Source organism: Pseudorca crassidens, chromosome 2 (assembly GCF_039906515.1).
Source record: "Pseudorca crassidens isolate mPseCra1 chromosome 2, mPseCra1.hap1, whole genome shotgun sequence".
Taxonomy (NCBI): Eukaryota; Metazoa; Chordata; class Mammalia; order Artiodactyla; family Delphinidae; genus Pseudorca; species Pseudorca crassidens.
In genome coordinates this window covers 164,868,699-164,888,853 of record NC_090297.1, presented here as the reverse complement: position 1 = coordinate 164,888,853, position 20,155 = coordinate 164,868,699, and the positions used below count along the sequence as shown (strand labels likewise).

At 45.5% G+C, this 20,155-nt stretch overlaps 1 protein-coding gene across 4 annotated transcripts in view; it reads right to left on the bottom strand.

The window, feature by feature from the left end:
* SUSD4 (sushi domain containing 4) overlaps positions 1–20,155 on the bottom strand; it is a 121,421-nt gene that overhangs the window by 29,959 nt on the left and 71,307 nt on the right. For 3 of the 4 annotated variants that reach the window (XM_067729666.1, XM_067729669.1, XM_067729667.1), the window contains exons 4-5: positions 6,771–6,944; positions 2,126–2,313 (exon numbers count right to left, since the gene is read on the bottom strand). In XM_067729666.1, coding sequence (XP_067585767.1) covers positions 2,126–2,313; positions 6,771–6,944 — 362 coding nt within the window. Of the gene's footprint in view, positions 1–2,124; positions 2,314–6,770; positions 6,945–20,155 lie in introns of all 4 variants that reach the window. The other variant, XM_067729668.1, reaches the window with a different exon arrangement.

Below are 20,155 nucleotides of genomic sequence, written 5' to 3'. Positions count from 1 at the left end.
TAAGGAAATACCAGCACCCGGGTGTCATCTGGATACTTTTTGTTCATGGATCCTTACCTTTTATTTTAACCCAGCTTCTATGCAGTCTTGAGACAAAAAACCCTTTAGTCCTCTCTGCCTCTCTCAGTTTAGAATCATGTCTTTGGTGCCTTTAGCCAGGGTAGCATTTAAGCGTCTCACAAACTAATTGCATCAGGTAATTGAAAGGAACATGTATTGAAAATAAGGATGTAAATATTATTTTTTTTTAAATGGAGGACAAAAAGGTATTAGGTGGCCTTCTTGTCACAGGCAGCTGTCACCTGGACTTTTAGCGTCCCCTTCGGGCACAGGCCAGGCTGGCAGAGAAAAAGGGACTTGTGTTAAATCACGAGACCCATTTCCAATCAGAAGCCACTCATGGCTTCCTGTTCATAACCTTAGCTCACTGGCCCCTTCAAGTGAGATTTTGTTTTATGCCTATTCACATTATATTCCCTAAGCTCCAGAAAAACTGCTTTCAAAGTCTCAAAATGAAGCTTAGAACATGATGGCTTGAAAGGTGTTTGAACTGAATTTGAAAAGATTTGAAAATAGCATTTAAAATTGATATAATTGTAACATGATACCTTTAACAGGTCCTCTAGTTCTGCTTATCTGAGCAGGGAGAAACCTCCAGGAACCAGAAAAGCCCCCATTCACCAGCAGCCCACACTCACCACGCTGGCCAGCGGTGTCCAGACGGCAGAAAAGCTGTTCCCAGTGGAAACAGGAGATACCCTTATCCCTCTAGGCTAGGGTTGCCAGATGTGGCAAATGAAAATACAGGACACTGAGTTACAGTTGAAGTTCGGCTAAGCAAAGAATACTTGTTGACCATGAGTAAGTCCCATCCAATATTTAGGACATGTTCACATTAAAAAATTATTTGCTATTTATCTGAGATTCAGATTTAACTGGGTGTCCTGTATTTTACCTCTCTCTACTGTGGGCTCTGACCCCCTAGGAGATTTAGGATGGGTGGGAAGTAGGGGCGAGCGGCGGTTCCGCTTACCAGCCTAGGAGAAGAGCACCACTGACGGCCCCGGCTGGCATTCTCTCTCCTTCAAGCAGCAGGCTCCCCTCCCTTCCACCCCTTCCTCCTTTCTCTCTAAGGAGGCTCCATGGCTCCGGCCAACCCATGGTCTTCCTTAGGAGACACCTCTGATCCCTCTGGCTGTCACCCCCCATAACACACCTCCTAACCTGACCTCGTCCCACACTGAGGTGCACGCGTGGAGGCAGACGGTGCTTGTGAGAACTTGTTTGTTTCTACGTTCTACTGTGTCTTGATTTGTTTCCCGAGAAAAGCTGCAGATGGGCTTTGGAGGGGCTCTTGATTAGAGATTTCCTTTCATTTTTTTCTTTCCCCGTATAGACCCGCCTCCCGCCCACTGTATTCAGATGCCAAGAAGTAAACCGGTGTTTGTTCCCTGCATAATCATAATTTCAAGACCTGAATTAAAGCGAGGGCTGAGCCAGTATGCCCAGCTTAACTAGGAGAAGTTTCTATAGACCCTTATAGACACTGGCCTGATTCCAGCAGTGAATGCTCTGACCACCTCCCACCCCGACCATTCCATACTACTGATTAGTGGTCTTTAGTGAACCGCACTCAAAAATAATCACATATATTTAACAAAAACAAGGAGGAAAATCTCTTGGTTTCAGGCTTCCAAGTGTGTGCTTGCAGCAAAACATTTAGAGCCAAGCCATAAAATGAACGGAAATAGGAGGAAACACTGACACAACAATAAAACGAGGGGTGAGATTAATGATGCCATAATACAATCTGTTTTCATTTGGTGCAGAGAAAATTAATTTTTGAAGACACTTCATTTAACTTTGCAATATTTTGCAGTGTAACCTTTGATGCTTGAAACTTTTCTCTTTCATCCCCTTTAAGCCTGAGAATGGGGAAAGCCAGTTTTACGTCTGGTTGTAAGTACTGCTTCATGGCAGATGATCAGGCTTGCTGCCTCTGCAAGCAATGTGTACTCAGGGAACAGAAGTTATTGCTGACCATAATCTCAGCTCTTTACCTCCTATTGAAACATCCACTTTAATAAGCCAAAATTCAACTTCCAAAAGAATAAGATGTGATACCTTCCAGAGCAAGGCACCGGGGTGGGCTGGACGACCAGATAAGGTTGTGTAAGCACTCGAGATACTCCGACCCCTCGAGTTTGAATCCAGGAAAGCAGTGATAGGAGATCACAGTTCCCACTGGGAAGGAGGTCTGGAACTCAGAGATGTTCACATAGCCATTAGAAGAGGCAAGCGGTCTCAGGCAGCCTGCGACGTGGGAAAGAAAAAGGGAAGTGTCTCACGTGGTCATCTTTGTACACCTGAAAGACAAAGCACTATATGTCTTTCGGTTTCCCCCGCTGAAAACGTGGCATGGCCTCCGAGGACCGCAGACCTTGGTCTTAAATGCTCAGACCTCCTTATCTGTGTACCTATTCTATTTCTAAAGCAGGCATTTGCTTGTATAGTTGCAAGTGGCATCGAGAGGGTCAGACGAGTAGGGAAGTAGTAACGAGAGGTGGAGCTGTGGATCGGGACACCCCTAGCCGGTGGTTCCAGCCCTGACTGCATGTTAGAATCACCTGAGGAAAGTTTTTAATTAATTTATTTTTCATTGACGTATAGTTGATTTACAATGTTGTGCTAATTTCTGCTGTACAGCAAAGTGATTCAGTTATACATATATATACATGCATTCTTTTTTATATTCTTTTCCATTATGGTTTATCACAGGATACTGAATATAGTTCCCAGTGTGATACAGTAGGACCTTGTTGTTTCTCCATTCTGTATATAATCACTTATATCTGCTAATCCCAACCTCCCACTCCATCCCTCCCCCCAACCCCCTCCCCCTTGGCAACCACAAGTCTGTTCTCTATGTCCGTTTCTGTTTCATAGATAGGTTCATTTGTGTCACATTTTAGATTTCACATATAAGTGATAAAATATGGTATTTGTCTTTCTCTGTCTGACTTACTTCATTTAGTATGATAATCTCTAGTTGCATCCATGTTGCTGCAAATGGCATTATTTCGTTCTTTTTTATGGCTGAGTAATATTCCATCGTATATATATACCACATCTTCTTTCTCCACTCATCTGTTGATGGACATTTAGGTTGTTTCTATGTCTTGGCTATTGTAAACAGTGCTGCTATGAACATTGGGGTGCATGGATCTTTTTGAATTAAAGTTTTGTCCGGATAGATGCATGGGGGGGGGATTGCTAGGTCATATGTTAATTCTATTTTTAGTTTTTTGAGGAACCTCCATACTGTTTTCCACAGTGGCCCCACCTACTTGCCTTCCCACCAACAGTGTAGGAGGGTTCCCTTTTCACCTGAGGCAATTTTTAAAAACACTAATGCCCAGACCTGTGCCTGGGTAGGTATCCAGCCTGGACACCCCTATCTTTTTAAAAGCTCCCCGCATAATCTTAAAGTGCTATCAGGGCTGAGAACCACTGAGGTGCCACAGAGGGAAGAGAGACTATTTCCTGTTTCAGCAGCGGTGGTGGGCAGCTCGAGAAGGTTAGGATGCAGACTGGGTTCCACGGCAGCAGATAACGGAACAGACACCTGCCTGACGCAGTGCAATGAAAGTTTTGAAAATCCCATTGTGTTTTAGGTGAAATAGGAAAGTAACATGTAACGCAGTGGTTCTCAAACTTGAGAATAACCCAGAGAGGGCTTGTAGGACAGACTGCTGGCCCACACACCCAGAGCTTCTGGTTCAGTGGGTCCGTGTGGAGCTCAAAGATTCGCACTGCTACAGGTTTCCGGGCGCTGTTGCCGTGGCACCAGGCTTTGAGCAGACGTGCTGTAGCGAGTTTGTGCACCATGCACAGAATACCGTGTGCCATCTGAGTGAGCGTGAGGCCTCAATCCCTACTTCTGTAAAACAGTAGCTGCCTTTTGTCCTGAAGCCTGTGCAGCCCAGTGGAACATTCCCAGTGGCACAGCAGCCCACGTGGTGTGGCATCTGCTGTGATTAGTGAATTTCTTATTGGCTTCAGCAGCTTCACTGGAGGGAATAATGACCCTGCAGAGCTGTGCTCTTCCCGGGGAGAACTAATTGTGTGTGAAGTAAATAATAGATAATGGAAAAACCTACTTTCCCTTCCAATCACCAAGCACAAACTGTATCACGCAGGCACTGCAGCAGATGATGGAACTCCTCTCTTAAGATGACTCTCCGACACATTACAATACAAGCGTCGAGAGCTGCGTATTCAGCGAACTGCTCGGGTCGGCGCCTTAGACTGTGGTGTCTGTGTCTGTATCAGAGCAGACACAGACAACACAGTGAGGGGTGCAGAATGTAGGAGGCATTCACTCTGGGGTCGTCAAGGGTCAACCTGCACTGCTGCCTCCTGGTGTCCCGGAGCCCCGCAGACCCCACAGACCCCAAAGATCCCTGCCCGGAACAAGCCACACTCAGGATGGACCAGATCAGACATGCGTGGTGCCCAGCCATCCTTTTGGGCAGTCCCGACGGTCTTAAAGGATTTTTTTTTTTCGGAGCTGAAAATGAACACTGTTCATGGCAAAAGTGAAATGTGTGAAGGGAGTTTGGCAATCAGGCATAAACAGGATCAGTAACTGAGAAAAAAAAAAAAGATAAGCAAATCAACACCAACAAGGGAATGTGTTAGAACCCTGAGCAGGGTTCCAATGTGTGGGCACACGTGACTGTGCCCCCGCCTCCTTCTGGGAAGGAGTGTGGTTCTAAGCTACCCATGTGGATAGACTGCATCCCCTAAGTCAGAAACTAACTCTGACCCACAGGGAGCAGGAAGCATCGGCACATGGATCTCTAAAACACAAAGTTCCGGGGAAAAAATGGCCTTGGAACAGTTCCCACCTCCAACTCCAGAAGGAGATGAAAGGGGTTGGAACACGTGCAGCCAATCAGAGAAGGAAAGCTATGCTCACTCTTGGTTGGAGGACAGCCTGTCGTAAAAATACAGTAGAAAACTGACTTCGACTCAATAGTTGAATGTGATTTCTATTTGCACTTCGAGATAATAGAGAAATGGTTCCTCAGGCTGTAGCCCCTGGATCTATAGGTACAAATAAAAATTACAGGATGAAATGTCACTCGAAGGGCCAATTATATACCCCCTGGGGGCTCGAGAGGTGTCAGGCTGTCTAAAGCAACCCTGCTGTGCCCACGCGGGTGGACGGCAAGGTGCAGGGGCTGGAGGGGGGTATCAGGGCCCAGACCAGGGGCACCTCCTCTGTGGGGACCGAGGGCTCTGAGAAGGGCTGAAGGTGGGCTGTGGGCTGTATTGCTGTTTGAAGACGCACACCTTTCAAGAGCGGCCAGCCAGCTCTTTTGTTGCTGCAAAAAACATCGAAGCTGTGTTATGACTGAGATTTAGTAAGGGGTGCTAGAGGGGAGGGGCGAAAGGGCACAGACAGAGCAAGAGGCAAGCCTGCACCTGAACTCGTGACAATGACACCCCAAGATGTCTATCCCCATAGGGCATTTAAAAAAATCATTGGGGTAAAAAGAACTCCTAAAGAAGCGTACTGTATTTAAGGGATGTAAAAGGAAATTGAAAGGGTGGGAGAACCGAAAGACAAGTGGAAAATATGAAAGCGAGAAGGGGTTGGAGCCTGAAATAATTTTCTTGGCCGTTACTCGGATAACGCCGCAGGACTGGAACGAATCCATGGTTAATAAAGTTCATTTGGATAAACAGCCCTACCTAAAAGCCGGCTGCTGACTCTGTGGAGAGTCTCTAAGAGAGTAGAAATAAATCACGTGTCTCCTTTAAGAATGTAACACATAACACGCTAAACAACCCAGAAGCTTCTGGGGAGAAATGCAGGAGGGTGAGGACCTGGGCTGCCTCTGTCCTCCTAATCCTGAAGCCTTTGTTTCTTCAAGGGGCCGTGACTCTTAAACTCTCACATAAGGAAATGATTTATTTCCAACTATGGGGTGCACAAAGCAATATCAGAGTCTGCCCGTCATGATTTCCAAGCAGAAAGTTGACATCCGTCTCAACTTTAACATGCCAGTGCTTTTGGTGTAAATAAGATTGCTAGCCTTCTCCCTTGGATTATGAATTATGCATGGGTTTTTTTAGTCCTTTGGTCCAAGTCACATGTCAAAAAATAAAATCAGAATTAATGGGAACTCGAGGGCTTATTTTCACAAACAGGGGGCCCTCTGTGTCGGCCCAAGCAAATTTAAAAAACGCAGGAGGATAAATATTCATCGTATGGTTTGGATGAAATTTGAATTTGATTATTTTTCTGCTCCTCATGCATTATAAAAAAGGATAACATTATTAAGAGAAAATAGCCTCTGTAAGATTGGCTTTAAATATATTCGCACCACAACCGAATCAGTATAAATGCTGTTATTTCCATTAAATATACAATAGTTCATCATTGTGTTCACAGCCCAGTTACAAGGCTCCTAAATCTGCAACGACTTTTGGTTTCTTAGGATAAAGGAGACATCCAACACACTAAAGAATAAGGTATCTCCCATTTAAACTTTAAAGCTGGGTGTATAGAGCTGGAGAGAAGCACAGGGAATTGTGGGAAGATTCCAAACACAGAGCTGTGGTGATCAGAGTGCAGTACAGCTGAACCATGGGGTGTGCGTGGCTTTGTGTTTCCCCCTGTCATCCTATTAGAGAAACGTGTACCCGCTCCACAATCAAGTCTGAAAGAACAGCTGAGAACCACAGCCTCAGCCCCGTACCTTGACAGATGGGCAGATGGTCCCACGTTCCGTCATCACGACATAATGAAGCCATGTTGTACAGGTCAGGGTACCGGATCTTGAATCCTTCGTGACAAGTGATGATTAATTTATCTCCATGTCTGTATGTCTTGTTATGAATCTCGGCATCTTCAATTTGTGGAATGCGGCAATCTGCAATTGCGTAAAAAGGACACATTATTTTTGGAATTCAAACAGTTGTGGTTCACAGCTTCACAAGAAAGCTCTTATTTTCACACCTGGTCTCAACCTACGCCGCAATCTGATAAATGGTTCTTTATTTATCGCTAGACTCAGGTCCCAAGGGCAAGCAGCAGAAGCTGCAGAACCTGCTTCACAGAGAAATAGGAAGAGGGGTCGAGGTCCAGGTCCAAAAGGAACCTTGTTTTCCGCCCGCGACACTTTACACTTTACAGTTGAGCTTACAAGCAATTTTGGAAACGAGTGAAGAAAGACAAAAGCTGGGGATTCACATGAACTATCTAGCTGGTTGCCCACTTGGCTGTGTTTGTGGACCGTGCACTGCACCAAACAGCCTGGCTGGCTGCTCTCGCCTGGTCCTCCTGCCCCTGCCTGTGGGGCGAGGGCCTGGGCCTGATAAGAAAATGTGCTTTGCAGAACAGCAGGGGGCCGAGCTGGGGCTGCATTTGCTATTAGCATTTCCCATCCACCTTACCTGTTTTTAAAAAGATAATGAATAGAGCAGCACATACTACTGCCAATATCACAAAAGACTCAGAGAAAGCAACTGTTGCCTTTGAAAAATGGAATCAGAGCAGAATGCAGGTGGCTGGGAGGGGAAGAGGCCACGCGGTCAGGAGAAGGGTGTTGGGGGGTACAATCATGCAACAAAATGATTAAAAGAGAAAATAAAACTAATCAATCGTAGGGCTTCCCTGGTGGCGCAGTGGTTGAGAGTCCGCCTGCCGATGCAGGGGACACGGGTTCGTGCCCCGGTCCGGGAAGATCCCACATGCCGCGGAGCGGCTGGGCCCGTGAGACATGGCCGCTGAGCCTGCGCGTCCGGAGCCTGTGCTCCGGAACGGGAGAGGCCACAACAGTGAGAGGCCCTTGTACCGCAAAAAAACCCTAATCAATTGTAACTATCCGCTTCTAACTCTAGCTACCTCCAGTTTACCCTGCGGGCCAGTCCACTCTGCGCTGGGAAGTTGGGGTCCTGCTCCCTCTGGCCCCTCCCCCTCTAAACACCGCCCAACTAATCCCATCTAATTTTTTTTTTTAAATATATATTGGAGTAGAGTTGACTAACAATGTTGTTGTGTTCGTTTCAGGTGTACAGCAAGGTGATCCAGTGATACGTATATATGTATCTTTTCAAATTCTTTTCCCGTGTAGATTATTGCAGAATGTTGAACCGAGTTGCCTGTGCTATACAGTAGGTCTCCGTTGGTTATCCATTTTAAATACAGCAGTGTGTACATGTCAGTCCCATCTGGTTTAAGTCACTTTGTTCACCATGTGTCTCTCTTCATCTCCTGTTTTAAAGTCTCTGATTTTACACGCATATATGCTTGTAAGCATGAGCTATTTATTTATTTCTACTTTTAGAGTCAGGTAGATGAGTTATGTTTCCAGTTTGCTGCTTCTTAGTTTTTTGAAACAAGGCAAAATTTAAAAACAGCACTTTGATGATCATAGAAGCTTCCTTCAGAAATTTCTCAGTGGGTTTCTCAGCCACTCCCCAAAGCCTATTGAATCCAGAATAGGTTGGAATAGTATTAATAGGAAGTCTGACCTTCAAGTTCCTCTAAGCTTTGAATGGTTAGCTCTAGGGTGATGAGCCTCTGGGAAGCCTGAGGCAGGTGGCTGGCCTGAGGATGCCTCTGCGAGCTGGGAACTTGGGTAGCTTTCAAAAGAGCATGTCCCAGGAGCTCTGATGTGTGGTTGAGGCTGGGTTTACTGGGGGCAATCTGACAACAACGGACTCCAGAAAACAGAAAGTTAGTGACGGGAAAGCCTCGGGCAGAAGAGGCCTCCCAGGCAGAGCAGGGCCCTGGCAGCTGAGAGCGCAGGGGTGGCGGCCATTCACCATCTCCTATGAGTTCTCCGGAGGCAAACACTTGCGAGCCCGGCGCTGCCTTGATCTCAGCCCTCGTTCCCACCATTAACTTGAGAGCAGCGACTGTGTCGCCACTTCCCCTGACGTTCCCTCCGTGCCTCCAGACCTTTGTACACACCTGGCAAAGAAAGGCTGAGGGAAGCCATGTGGACCTTTGCCCGAGAACACTGTGCGCCTGCAGCCCCCTCGAGAGGCTGATTAACAGGCTTTCGGGGCAGTCCTGGCAGCTAAGCCTTCCCCTGAGGAAACCCATCATCAGCTCTTCCCTTTGCCTATGGATTTCAACAGAGAGAGTCTTGGCTGGAGAACTGGGTTCTGGTTTCAATCTTACTTCTCATTTTTGTGTCTCAGGCTACAGAAAGAGGTTTTCTAACTGTTCATGTTTAACCAATAGTTTTTCTGCAAGAATAGCTGAATTCCTCCCAAATCAATCCCAGAATAATGATGACGGGAGTCACAGATAATTGACAGTTCTCTGCACACTGCTGCTGCCTTCTTCTTAATGGAAAATGTGAATTACATTTTTTTCAATATCGCTATGCAGAAATTATTCACAGCAAATAAAAACACATTTGTCAAGGCATCGGTCTGTAAAATCTGGGCTGTAAATAGATCCTGTGGTAGTAACTTATATGACTAACAGTTATTTTCATGGTTGACTTAAAACTTATTCAAGAATTAACCAGTATACTCAGGAGGTGGCCAACCGGTGGCAGTAAACTCAATGGACAGAACTGGCCATTTGGACACTGTGACATATGGACACCGGCTGACCAGGAGCGGAAGCACCCAGCCTTGTTTTCAAGAGTGGCTTCTCTGCATAGTGGTCTATAGTATAGAATGCTTTGAACTTCTAATTAGAATGTCACGTTTCCATAGGCAGGAGCCCGGGAATAGAGGTTCAAAGGGAATTCACAGCCTCCCAAATGCGAGTCATTATGTACTCTACTCAAAGAAGAGTCAGCAGAGAGAGTGATATAGGACCAATTTACTATGTGAGTGGAACCCCATATCCACTGGGGAGTCAACAGTTGGAGTTCAAACTCCACCAAGGTAGAGAGGCCAGAAGCGGCCGTGCCCTCCGCGTAAGCACAAAACTCAAACAGACCATCTCTAACAAAGCCTAACCTAAACGTTGACAGGAGAAAATACCATCCAGAGCCTTTCTAATTATTTTTTATCCAGAATGTCTGGCACCTAATCCCCCCAACTGAAGGAGGGTGAAGTAGAAAGAAGGCTTTGGAATAAATACATGTCCTAACCAGTTATCGGTAGCAGTCAACAACTCTGGACCTTATTTCTCTGGAAAGAAACAAACCAGGATCTTTAGGCTCTGAAAAGAAACATGCAACCTTCATCAATTCTAAAGTTTCATATAGAAATAACATGATTTTCTATAGCACAAATGCATCCAGCTGACACAAAGAATTTGTAAAAACTGCTTCAAAAATGTTGTTACCAAAGAAATATACCTATGAAAAAAGGTCTATCGAGTAGAATCAGGTCAACAGTCAAAACTTTTGTCTACAGGGTATCAGTGGGCACTTTGGAGATAAATTTGAGGGATATCAAAAGCTTCCATTCCAGAAATCATTTTTCACCAGCCTATCACTATCATTATTTTTGTATCTTGCTACTAGTAACAATGAGGTTTTAATATGATAAATAAATAACAGAGTGGATAGAAGGCCCGAAGGCTGTACTACACATGTATACCTACGTACAAATCAACTGATCAGATTTAGTTGCAGAGAGCAGAGTCCTAAAGGATGGAGCAGGAAAGAGAAAGAGGAATTTTAAAGAATATGTGCCATGTGTTAGATTTACTTCTCTTTTATTTAATTAATTAATTATTTTTATAAATTTATTTAATTTTGGCTGCACTGGGTCTTCATTGTTGCGCACGGGCTTTCTCTAGTTGCGGCGAGTGGGGGTTACTCTTTGTTGTGGTGCGCAGGCTTCTCATTGCAGTGGCTTCTCTTGTTGCAGAGCACGGGCTCTAGGCACGTTGGTTTCAGTAGTTGTGGCACACGGGCTCAGTAGTTGTGGCGCACACGCTCTAGAGAGCAGGCTCAGTAGTTGTGGCACACGGGTTTAGCTGCTCTGCAGCATGTGGGATCTTCCCAGACCAGGGCTTGAACCCGCGTCCCCTGCGTCGGCAGGCGGATTCTTAACCACTGCGCCACCAGGGAAGTCCCAGATTTGTTTCCCTTTAAAATATTAGTTATACATGAAAACAAATCTGATTCCTTAAAAATGCTATGTTTCAACATCAATATGCCCCCCAAAGTGTTCCTAGGAACATGAATACATGATACTCACTCAGATTCACAATTCATATTAGCATATTAAAGGCTCTGAAAGCCTTGCTGTAAAGAATTCTACTGGACCTTGTTTAAGCCAGCACTTGTAAAGCTGTTCACTCATTCATTGAGTTATTGAGTACTTACTCTAGGCCCAGTACATTCTAGGTGCTGGGGATAGAGAGAAAGTCAAGTATCTTACTCTTATGGCATTTGCAATGAGGGAGACTGCTAACAGGCAAATTATCAGGTAAGTGAGCTAGAAAATAACAGGCAATGATCACTGCTATGATGAACACATAACGAGGTAATAGGATAGGAACAGACTTGGGCACTCCTTTAATTCGTGTAGACAGGCAAGGCGCCTCTGAGGAAATGACTTTTATTAAGCTAAGACCTAATGACAAGAAGAATCCAATCATGTGTGGACCAGGAAGAAGTTTCAGTCAGAGGGAACAGCTACTACAAAGGCCAGGAAAGAGCTCAGTGTCCTTAAAAACACAAAAGAAGATCAGGGACTTCGCTGGCGGTGCAGTGGTTAAGACTCCATGCTTCCAATGCAGGGGGTGCGGGTTCGATCCCTGGTCGGGGGAAATAGGATCCCACATGCTGCACAGCATGGCCAAAAAAAAGGGCTAATCTCATGTTAAAAAAAAAAAAAAAAGAAAATCGGTGTGCCTGTAGGAAGCAAGAGGGAGATGGAAAGTCAGATCATCCAGGGTCTTGTAGATGAGGACAGGGGATTTGGTTTTATTTTAGTGTGGCGGGAGCTCCTGGAGTTTCTAATGCATGGGCCGTGACATGCTCTGTATCATGTGGGTACATGCAGTAAAGGGCTGGCCTTGCCAAAAGGGAGTTCTGGCCTTTGCCCTCAGCTCCTGGGAATTAACCTCTAAGCCCTTGGATTGCTCTACCTGAGATGATATCTTTGTTTATCTGGAGCTTAGCATAGACCAGATAGTCTATGCTAACAATGTGACTTAGGCCAGGGAACGGTGGTCCCCACGGTTATCAGCTCTACTTTTGGAAGAAGTGGAGACACATAAGTGGCCAACTACGTCCACATGACCAAGCCCCAGTAAAGATGCTGGACACCAAGCCTCAGGTGAGCTTCTCTGGTTGTCAATACTCCGTGTGGTTTTTTTTTTTTTTTTTGCGGTACGCGGGCCTCTCACTGTTGCGGCCTCTCCCGTTGCAGAGCACAGGCTCCGTGTGCGCAGGCCCAGCGGCCATGGCTCACTGGGTCCAGCCGCTCCGCGGCATGTGGGATCTTCCCGGAGCGGAGCACGAACCCGCGTCCCCTGCATCGGCAGGCGGACTCTCAACCACTGCGCCACCCGGGAAGCCCAACTCCGTGTGTTTTGACACACGTTGTTGCTGGGAGAACAGGCACTGTGTGTACAGCTCCAGCCGCTCCGCGGCATGTGGGATCTTCCCGGAGCGGGGCACGAACCCGCGTCCCCTGCATCGGCAGGCGGACTCTCAACCACTGCGCCACCCGGGAAGCCCAACTCCGTGTGTTTTGACACACGTTGTTGCTGGGAGAACAGGCACTGTGTGTACAGCTCCACTGGGAGAGAGCAACTGAAAGCACATGCCTGGTGCCTCCTAGACCCTGTGTGCCTCTCCCCTTGGATGATTTTAACCTGTGTCCTTTTGCTGTAATAAACCATAATCATGAGTATCATCAGTCCTTCTGGTGAATTACTTAACCTGAGGATGGCCTGGGGGACTTCCAAACTTGTGGCTGGAATCAGAAGTGATAGTCTTGGGGGGCCTGCTAAATTCAGATTCCTAATGCATAAAACCTCTAAGAGGAGGCCTGGAGATGTGCATTTTTAACGTGCCCCTTGGGCAATTCCCACGACGTCAAAGTTGAGAACCACTGCTTGATGGATACACAAGGTGACTGACTAGATTGAAGACAGCGGTCCAAACGCAGAGGCAGGCTCACATTTAACAAGCCCCAGTCCATCCTTAGCAGCTATGTCAGACAAATGCAGTAAAGAACAGAATCTTATGTGAGCAGCTGGGAGGCAGCTCGGCACCCAAGGCCTCTCCCTCCGCTGGCCCGACGTGGGGTTCTGAGGAGACCTGCATTATAACAGGACCTTCAAGATGCACACTGGGGAGCCACGGTCAGCCCCAAACTGCTCAAGATAGCATGAGGGAAAATGAACTTCCTCTGGGATGGGTTTGGAAGGATGGGTTGCCCTGTAGTTTTCACAAGCAGCCCACGTAATTCTGGCAAGTTTCAGTTGCAAGCTTGTGAAGAACGGCTTTCTAGGGAATCTCCATGATGGGCGTGGTGTTCGAGGTTGCTCACAATCATTTTGTGACCTTTATACACGATCTGACAAGGCTCTGTACATGTGCAGATGTTCTGCATTTTCGAATAATTCTGCGACTCAAAGCAACTCCATACCTCCGTGGCCCCCGTACCGAGAGGGCGAATGGCAGCGCTCACATGACATGGGAGATGACGGGAAGCAGCTGGTAAAGGCTGCTAGGATTTGGATTCTCCCTCTGCACTTCCAGGGGGCTCAGCTGGGCAGGCTTGTGAACCCTCGTCTGAGGCGGTCCGGCCGTCATCTTGCAACAATGATAACTGATCATTTCTGTCATTTATCTTTGCTGCATCTGCCTCCAGCTGACCTGACCTTATTTCCTCTGGATTTGTTTTTCCTTTCAAGTCATGACCACATTTAAGTTAAAGAAATCTTTTTAAGAACAAAAACCCAAACTCACACTGAAGCCACAAGGGAGGGAGAGTAGGGAAGCAGTGACTTCTGTTACAAGAATCATAAATAAGTCATGACAGTGGTCCCGGAGACAGGGAGAGGCAGTGCTCTGCTCCCTCCCATCTTAGAAGATGGAAAATGAGAAGAGATTATCTTAGGGGAAGACATGCAAATACTTGCTCTTGTGGGCACGGGCTGCTGTTTCTGATAACCCATGTCCAAGGCAACAAGAAAGAAATTTTACAAGGTAGAAAATGCACCCAAGAAGAAAAGGGCCCTAAATAAAACGTTGTAAAAGCATCCATCCGTTTGGGGAAGTTTCTGGAACTGGGAGACAACTCACTTTCATATAGGAGTAACTGTAAAAAAGAAGTAGGACTACCTTGCTTTTGAAAAGTGTCTGCACCCCACAGTTTCACTGAATAAAGGAGTCACCTGCCATCTTTACCGCCAGCTTTAGCTCATGAGTCAAGTTGAATTTTTTAATTCAAAATTTATAATGTAATACTACTACTTAAACTTACACTGTACCTTTTCCCCAGGAAACTCAAAGAAACTCCTTAACTTCAAATTACTCATCTTTTATAGCAATCCTGGTCAGGTCTACGGGAGTCAAAAGATTTTAGTAAGTACTTAAAAATAACGCTTACTGAGTGAATTCATTTTTTTTCCTTGTTGCACTCTGCAAGGAACTGGGGCAGAGAGGGGTTCAGCATGGAGACAGAGCAGATTGGGACAGGGACAGGGACAGCTCTCCTGTGCTCAGTTTCTAAAAGTTCCCAGGGTAATTCCAGTTACTGCTGCCACCTGCACTTTTTTGTCTCAAGTCCTCATTGTCTGCTTGTGGCTGAAGTCTGAGCTCCCACTGCCCAGATCAACCAAAATAGAATCTCTCGGAGAAAGTTCAAGGCACTGTTATTTCTAAAAGTTCCCAGCACTGTTATTTCTAAAAGTTCCCTGGGTGATTCTGACACGCAGCCTGGGCTGCACACCAGCAGGATGGTAGAAAGAGCACTGAACTAGGAGTCAGGGTGTGGGTCCTAATCCTGGTTTATTTGCCATGTAACGTGTGTAAGTCACTTAAACTCTACAGGCTTTAGTTTCTTTTCTTCTCATTTTTTTTAATGTGGACCATTTTTTATAAAGTCTTTATTGAATTTGTTACAATATTGCTTCTGTTTTTACGTTTTGGTTTTTGGCCACAAGTCATGTGGGATCTTAGCTCCCCGACCAGGGATTGAACTGGGGCCCACGGCATAACCACGGGACCTCCAGGGCATTCCTGGCTTTAGTTTCTTTGTTTATAAAATGACAGCAGTGGGCTTCCCTGGTGGTGCAGTGGTTGAGAGTCCGCCTGCCGATGCAGGGGACACGGGTTCGTGCCCCGGTCTGGGAAGATCCCACATGCCGCGGAGCAACTGGGCCCGTGAGCCATGGCCGCTGAGCCTGCGCGTCCAGAGCCTGTACTCCGCAACGGGAGAGGCCACAACAATGACAGGCCGGCGTACTGAAAAAAAAAAAAAAAAAAAAAAAAAAAGACAGCAGTGACATTCTCTGATTCTAAGAATTAATGATCTCCCAGAACCTCTCTTTTACACTACAGAAAATCATGTTCTCTTCCCCATTGTCAAACAATATCAGACCACATCCCCACATGAGGAGGCCTCAAACTTTTTTGCATAAGAATCTGTTGAGAGTTTTAAAAAAAATATGCAGGATCCTTGGCCTCACTCCTAACATGCTAATGCAGGAGGTGTGAATATGCAGGGAGTCCTTGGCACACACTTTGGGAAACCGGTGCCCCGCGTGAATAGGTTCTTACCGGTTTAAGCAAGATGCCACCCCCATGAGGTGTGGGTGTGGGCCCACTGTGATTATGTGTCACCTGCTCCCCCTCCCTTCCCCTGGGAAAAATCAGCTTTGGTCAGGTGAGGTGAACACACTGGAAAGCACAGACCTGGATCTGGGTACTAGCTCTGCCACTGGGATGCAGGGCTACCTATGAGACCGTGGAAAATGCAGCCTCTCCGAGCCTCCACGTTTCCTGTCTGTAAGGTAGTAGAACCTACTCCACAGGGTTGCCGTAGTAAAGAAGATAATGCATATAAAGCATAGGTACCCAATACATATAACAGATGCCTCCTAGAGAATTCCCTGGCGGTCCAGTGGTTAGGACTCCACGCTTCCACTTCGGGGAACATAGGTTCGATCCCTAGTCAGAGAACTAAGATCCCCCATGCGGTGCAGTGCGGCCATTAAATAAATGAATAAACAAATAAATTAATTAAATAACAGACACCTCCTAAAACACTGCAGTCTTGCTGAGAAGGGAAAACAGAGGCAATGTGAAGACCAGGAACAGGTATACGGGGGTGTTGGACGGGCCGGGTGCCCAACCCCAAGGTAGACTTTGCCGATAATGATGGGGGCGGGGCAGGTTCTGGATTGCTGTCTAGGGATCTTTCACCTTCAACTGCTGCCTCTCTGAATCCATCTTTGTCAACATCCCCAGAGTGCAGGACCCGGGACAGGCAACTCAATTCACAACGTCCTATGGAAAACTCATTCCCGATTGCTCTGACAACATCGCTAATTGTGGGCAAAGCAACGATAAAATGTGTACCAAGCTAATCAGAAGGACGGAAGGAAAGAATGCCCACGTGCGTTCCTTGTGTGTGAGTGACGAAAAATGGCTGGTGCCAACTGCACTTGGAACTCAAATGTCAGGAAAAGGAGTAAAGGGGAGGCCAGAAAAAAAAATTAGCAACTCCTGGAGGAGCTCATTGTAAGTATTTGCCGGCAAAGGTCTACCTGAGGGATGCAAAAGTCTTAACCAGACCGCCTGTCTAAAGCGGGCATCAGGCAGATGGGCTCCACCAGGCCTACAGCCAAGTGATGAAAGAAGACAGGCCAGAAGCACCACAGGAAACAGCTGTCAGTGCGCAGGGGCCTCCCTTGCCCACCTCATGCATGAGAACCGCCTGCTTAGACTGGCAGGTAATATACATGGTAACATCTAGTGTGGGGAGCCGGTCGTCACGTGCACCGTGGCTAGCGTGTCATTGGTACCCACATCGCCCTCCTAGGCGGAGGGACCTTCCTGCTGAGAAGCACCAAGAGGCTGGATGAGGTTGCTCTGTGGGTTTCCAGGCAAAGCTCATGGGTCTCAACTCGGCCCCTGGAACTGCAGGTCCAACCAGACCATCCTGCCAGGGGCTACATTGGTCCTCCTCAAGGCGAGGAAAGCCATCCCAAGGGGGGCTATCCTTACAGGGGCGGCCCTGTTTTCTTTCTTTGTGACATCTTTGTCGGTTTTGGTATCAGGGTGATGGTGGCCACATAGAATGAGTTTGAGAATGTTATTCCCTCTGCTACATTTTGGAAGAGTTTGAGAAAGATAGCTGTTAGCTCTTCTCTAAATGTTTTGATAGAATTAGCCTATGAAGCCATCTGGTCCTGGGCTTTTGTTTGTTGGAAGATTTTTCATCACAGTCTCAATTTCAGTGCTTGTGATTGGTCTGTTTCTATTTTCTAGTTCTTCCTGGTTCAGTCTCAGAAGGTTGTGCTTCTCTGAGAATTTGACCACTTCTTCCAGGTTGTCCATTTTATTGGCATATAGTTGCTTGTAGTAATCTCTCATGATCCTTTGTATTTCTGCAGTGTCAGTTTTTACTTCTCCTTTTTCATTTCTAATTCTATTGATTTGAGTCTTCTCCCTTTTCTTGTGGATGAGTCTGGCTAATGGTTTATCAATTTTGTTTATCTTTTCAAAGAACCAACTTTTACTTTTATTGATCTTTGCTATTGTTGCCTTCATTTCTTTTTCATTTATTTCTGATATGATCTTTATGATTTCTTTCCTTCTGCTAACTTTGGGGTTTTTTTGTTCTTCTTTCTCTAATTGCTTTAGGTGTAAGGTTAGGTTGTTTATTTGAGATGTTTCTTGTTTCTTAAGGTAGGCTTGGATTGCTATAAACTTCCCTCTTAGAACTGCTTTTGCTGCATCCCATAGGTTTTGGATCATCATGTTTTCGTTGTCATTGGTCTCTAGGTATTTTTTGATTTCTTCAGTGATCTCTTGGTTATTAAGTAGTGTATTGTTTAGCCTCCATGTGTTTGTATTTTTTACAGATTTTTCCCTGTAACTGATATCTAGTCTCATAGCGTTGTGGTTGGAAAAGATACTTGATACGATTTCAGTTTTCTTAAATTTACCAAGGCTTGATTTGTGACCCAAGATATGATCTATCCTGGAGAATGTTCCATGAGCACTTGAGAAGAAAGTGTATTCTCTTGTTTTGGGATGGAATGTCCTGTAAATATCAATTAGGTCCATCTTGTTTAATGTATCATTTAAAGCTTGTGTTTCCTTATTTATTTTCATTTTTGATGATCTGTCCATTGGTGAAAATGGGGTGTTAATTCCCCTACTATGATTGTGTTAGTGCAGATTTCCCCTTTTATGGCCGTTAGCATTTGCCTTATGTATTGAGGTGCTCCTATGTTGGGTGCATAAATATTTACAATTGTTATATCTTCTTCTTGGATTGATCCCTTAACCATTATGTAGTGTCCTTCTTTGTCTCTTGTAATAGTCTTTATTTTAAAGTCTGTTTTGTCTGATATGAGGATTGCTACTCCAGCTTTCTTTTGGTTTCCATTTGCATGGAATATCTTTTTCCATCCCCTCACTTTCTGTCTGTATGTGTCCCTGGGTCTAAAGTGGGTCTCTTGTAGACAACATATATATGGGTCTTGTTTTGTAACCATTCAGCCAAGTTTAAGTCTTTTGGTTGGAGCATTCCATTTACATTTAAGTCAATTATCCATACGTATGTTCCTATACATTTTCTTAATTGTTTTGGGTTTGTTACTGTAGGTCTTTTCCTTCTCTGTGTTTCCTGCCTGGAGAAGTTCCTTTAGCATTTGTTGTAAAGCTGGTTTGGTGGTACTGAATTCTCTTAGCTTTTGCTTCTGTAAAGGTTTTAACTTCTCTGTCAAACCTGAATGAGATCCTTGTTGGGTAGAGTAATCTTGGTTGTAGGTTTTTCCCTTTCATCACTCTAAAGATATCCTGCCACTCCCTTCTGGCTTGCAGAGTTTCTGCTGAAAGATCAGCTGTTAACCTTATGGGGATTCCCTTGTATGTTATTTGTTGTTTTTCACTTGCAGCTTTTAATATTTTTTCTTTGTATTTATTTTTTGATAGTTTGATTAACATGTGTCTTGGTGTGTTTCCCCTTGGATTTTTCCTGTATGGGACTCTCTGCGCTTCCTGGGCTTGATTAACTATTTACTTTCCCATATTAGGGAAGCTTTCAACTATAATCTCTTCAAATATTTTCTCAGACCCTTTCTGTATTTCTTCTTCTGGGACCCCTATAATTCAAATGTTGTTGTGTTTAATGTTGTCCCAGAGGTCTCTGAGACTGTCCCCAGTTCTTTTCATTCTTTTTTCTTTATTCTGCTCTGCAGTAATTATTTCCACTATTTTATCTTCCAGGTCACTTATCCATTCTTCTGCCTCAGTTATTCTGCTACTGATTCCTTCCAGAGAACTTTTAACTTCATTTATTGTGTTGTTCATCATTGTTTGTTGGCTCTTTAGTTCTTCTAGTTCCTTGTTAAACGTTTCTTGTATTTTCTCTATTCTATTTCCAAGATTTTGGATCACCTTTACTATCATTACTCTGAATTCCTTTTCAGGTAGACTGCCTATTTCCTCTTCATTTGTTAGGTCTGGTGGGTTTTTGCCTTGCTCCTTCATCTGCTGTGTGTTTCTCTGTCTTCTCATTTTGCTTAACTTACTGTGTTTGGGGTCTCCTTTTCACAGGCTGCAGGTTCGTAGTTCCTGTTGTTTTTGGTGTCTGGCCTCAGTGGCTAAGGTTGGTTGAGTGGGTTGTGTAGGCTTCCTGGTGGGGGGGACTAGTGCCTGTGTTCTGTTGGATGAGGCTGGATCTTGTCTTTCTGGTGGGAAGGTCCACATCCACTGGTGTGTTTTGGGGTGTCTGTGGACTTATTATGATTTTAGGCAGCCTCTCTGCTAATGGGTGGGGCTGTGTTCCTGTCTTGCTAGTTGTTTGGCAGGGGGTGTCCAGCACTGTAGCTTGCTGGTCATTGAATGGAGCTGGGTCTTAGCATTGAGATGGAGATCTCTGGGAGAGCTTTTGCCATTTGATATTATGTGGAGCTGGGAGTTCTCTTGTGGACCAATGTCCTGAACTCAGTTCCCCCACCTCA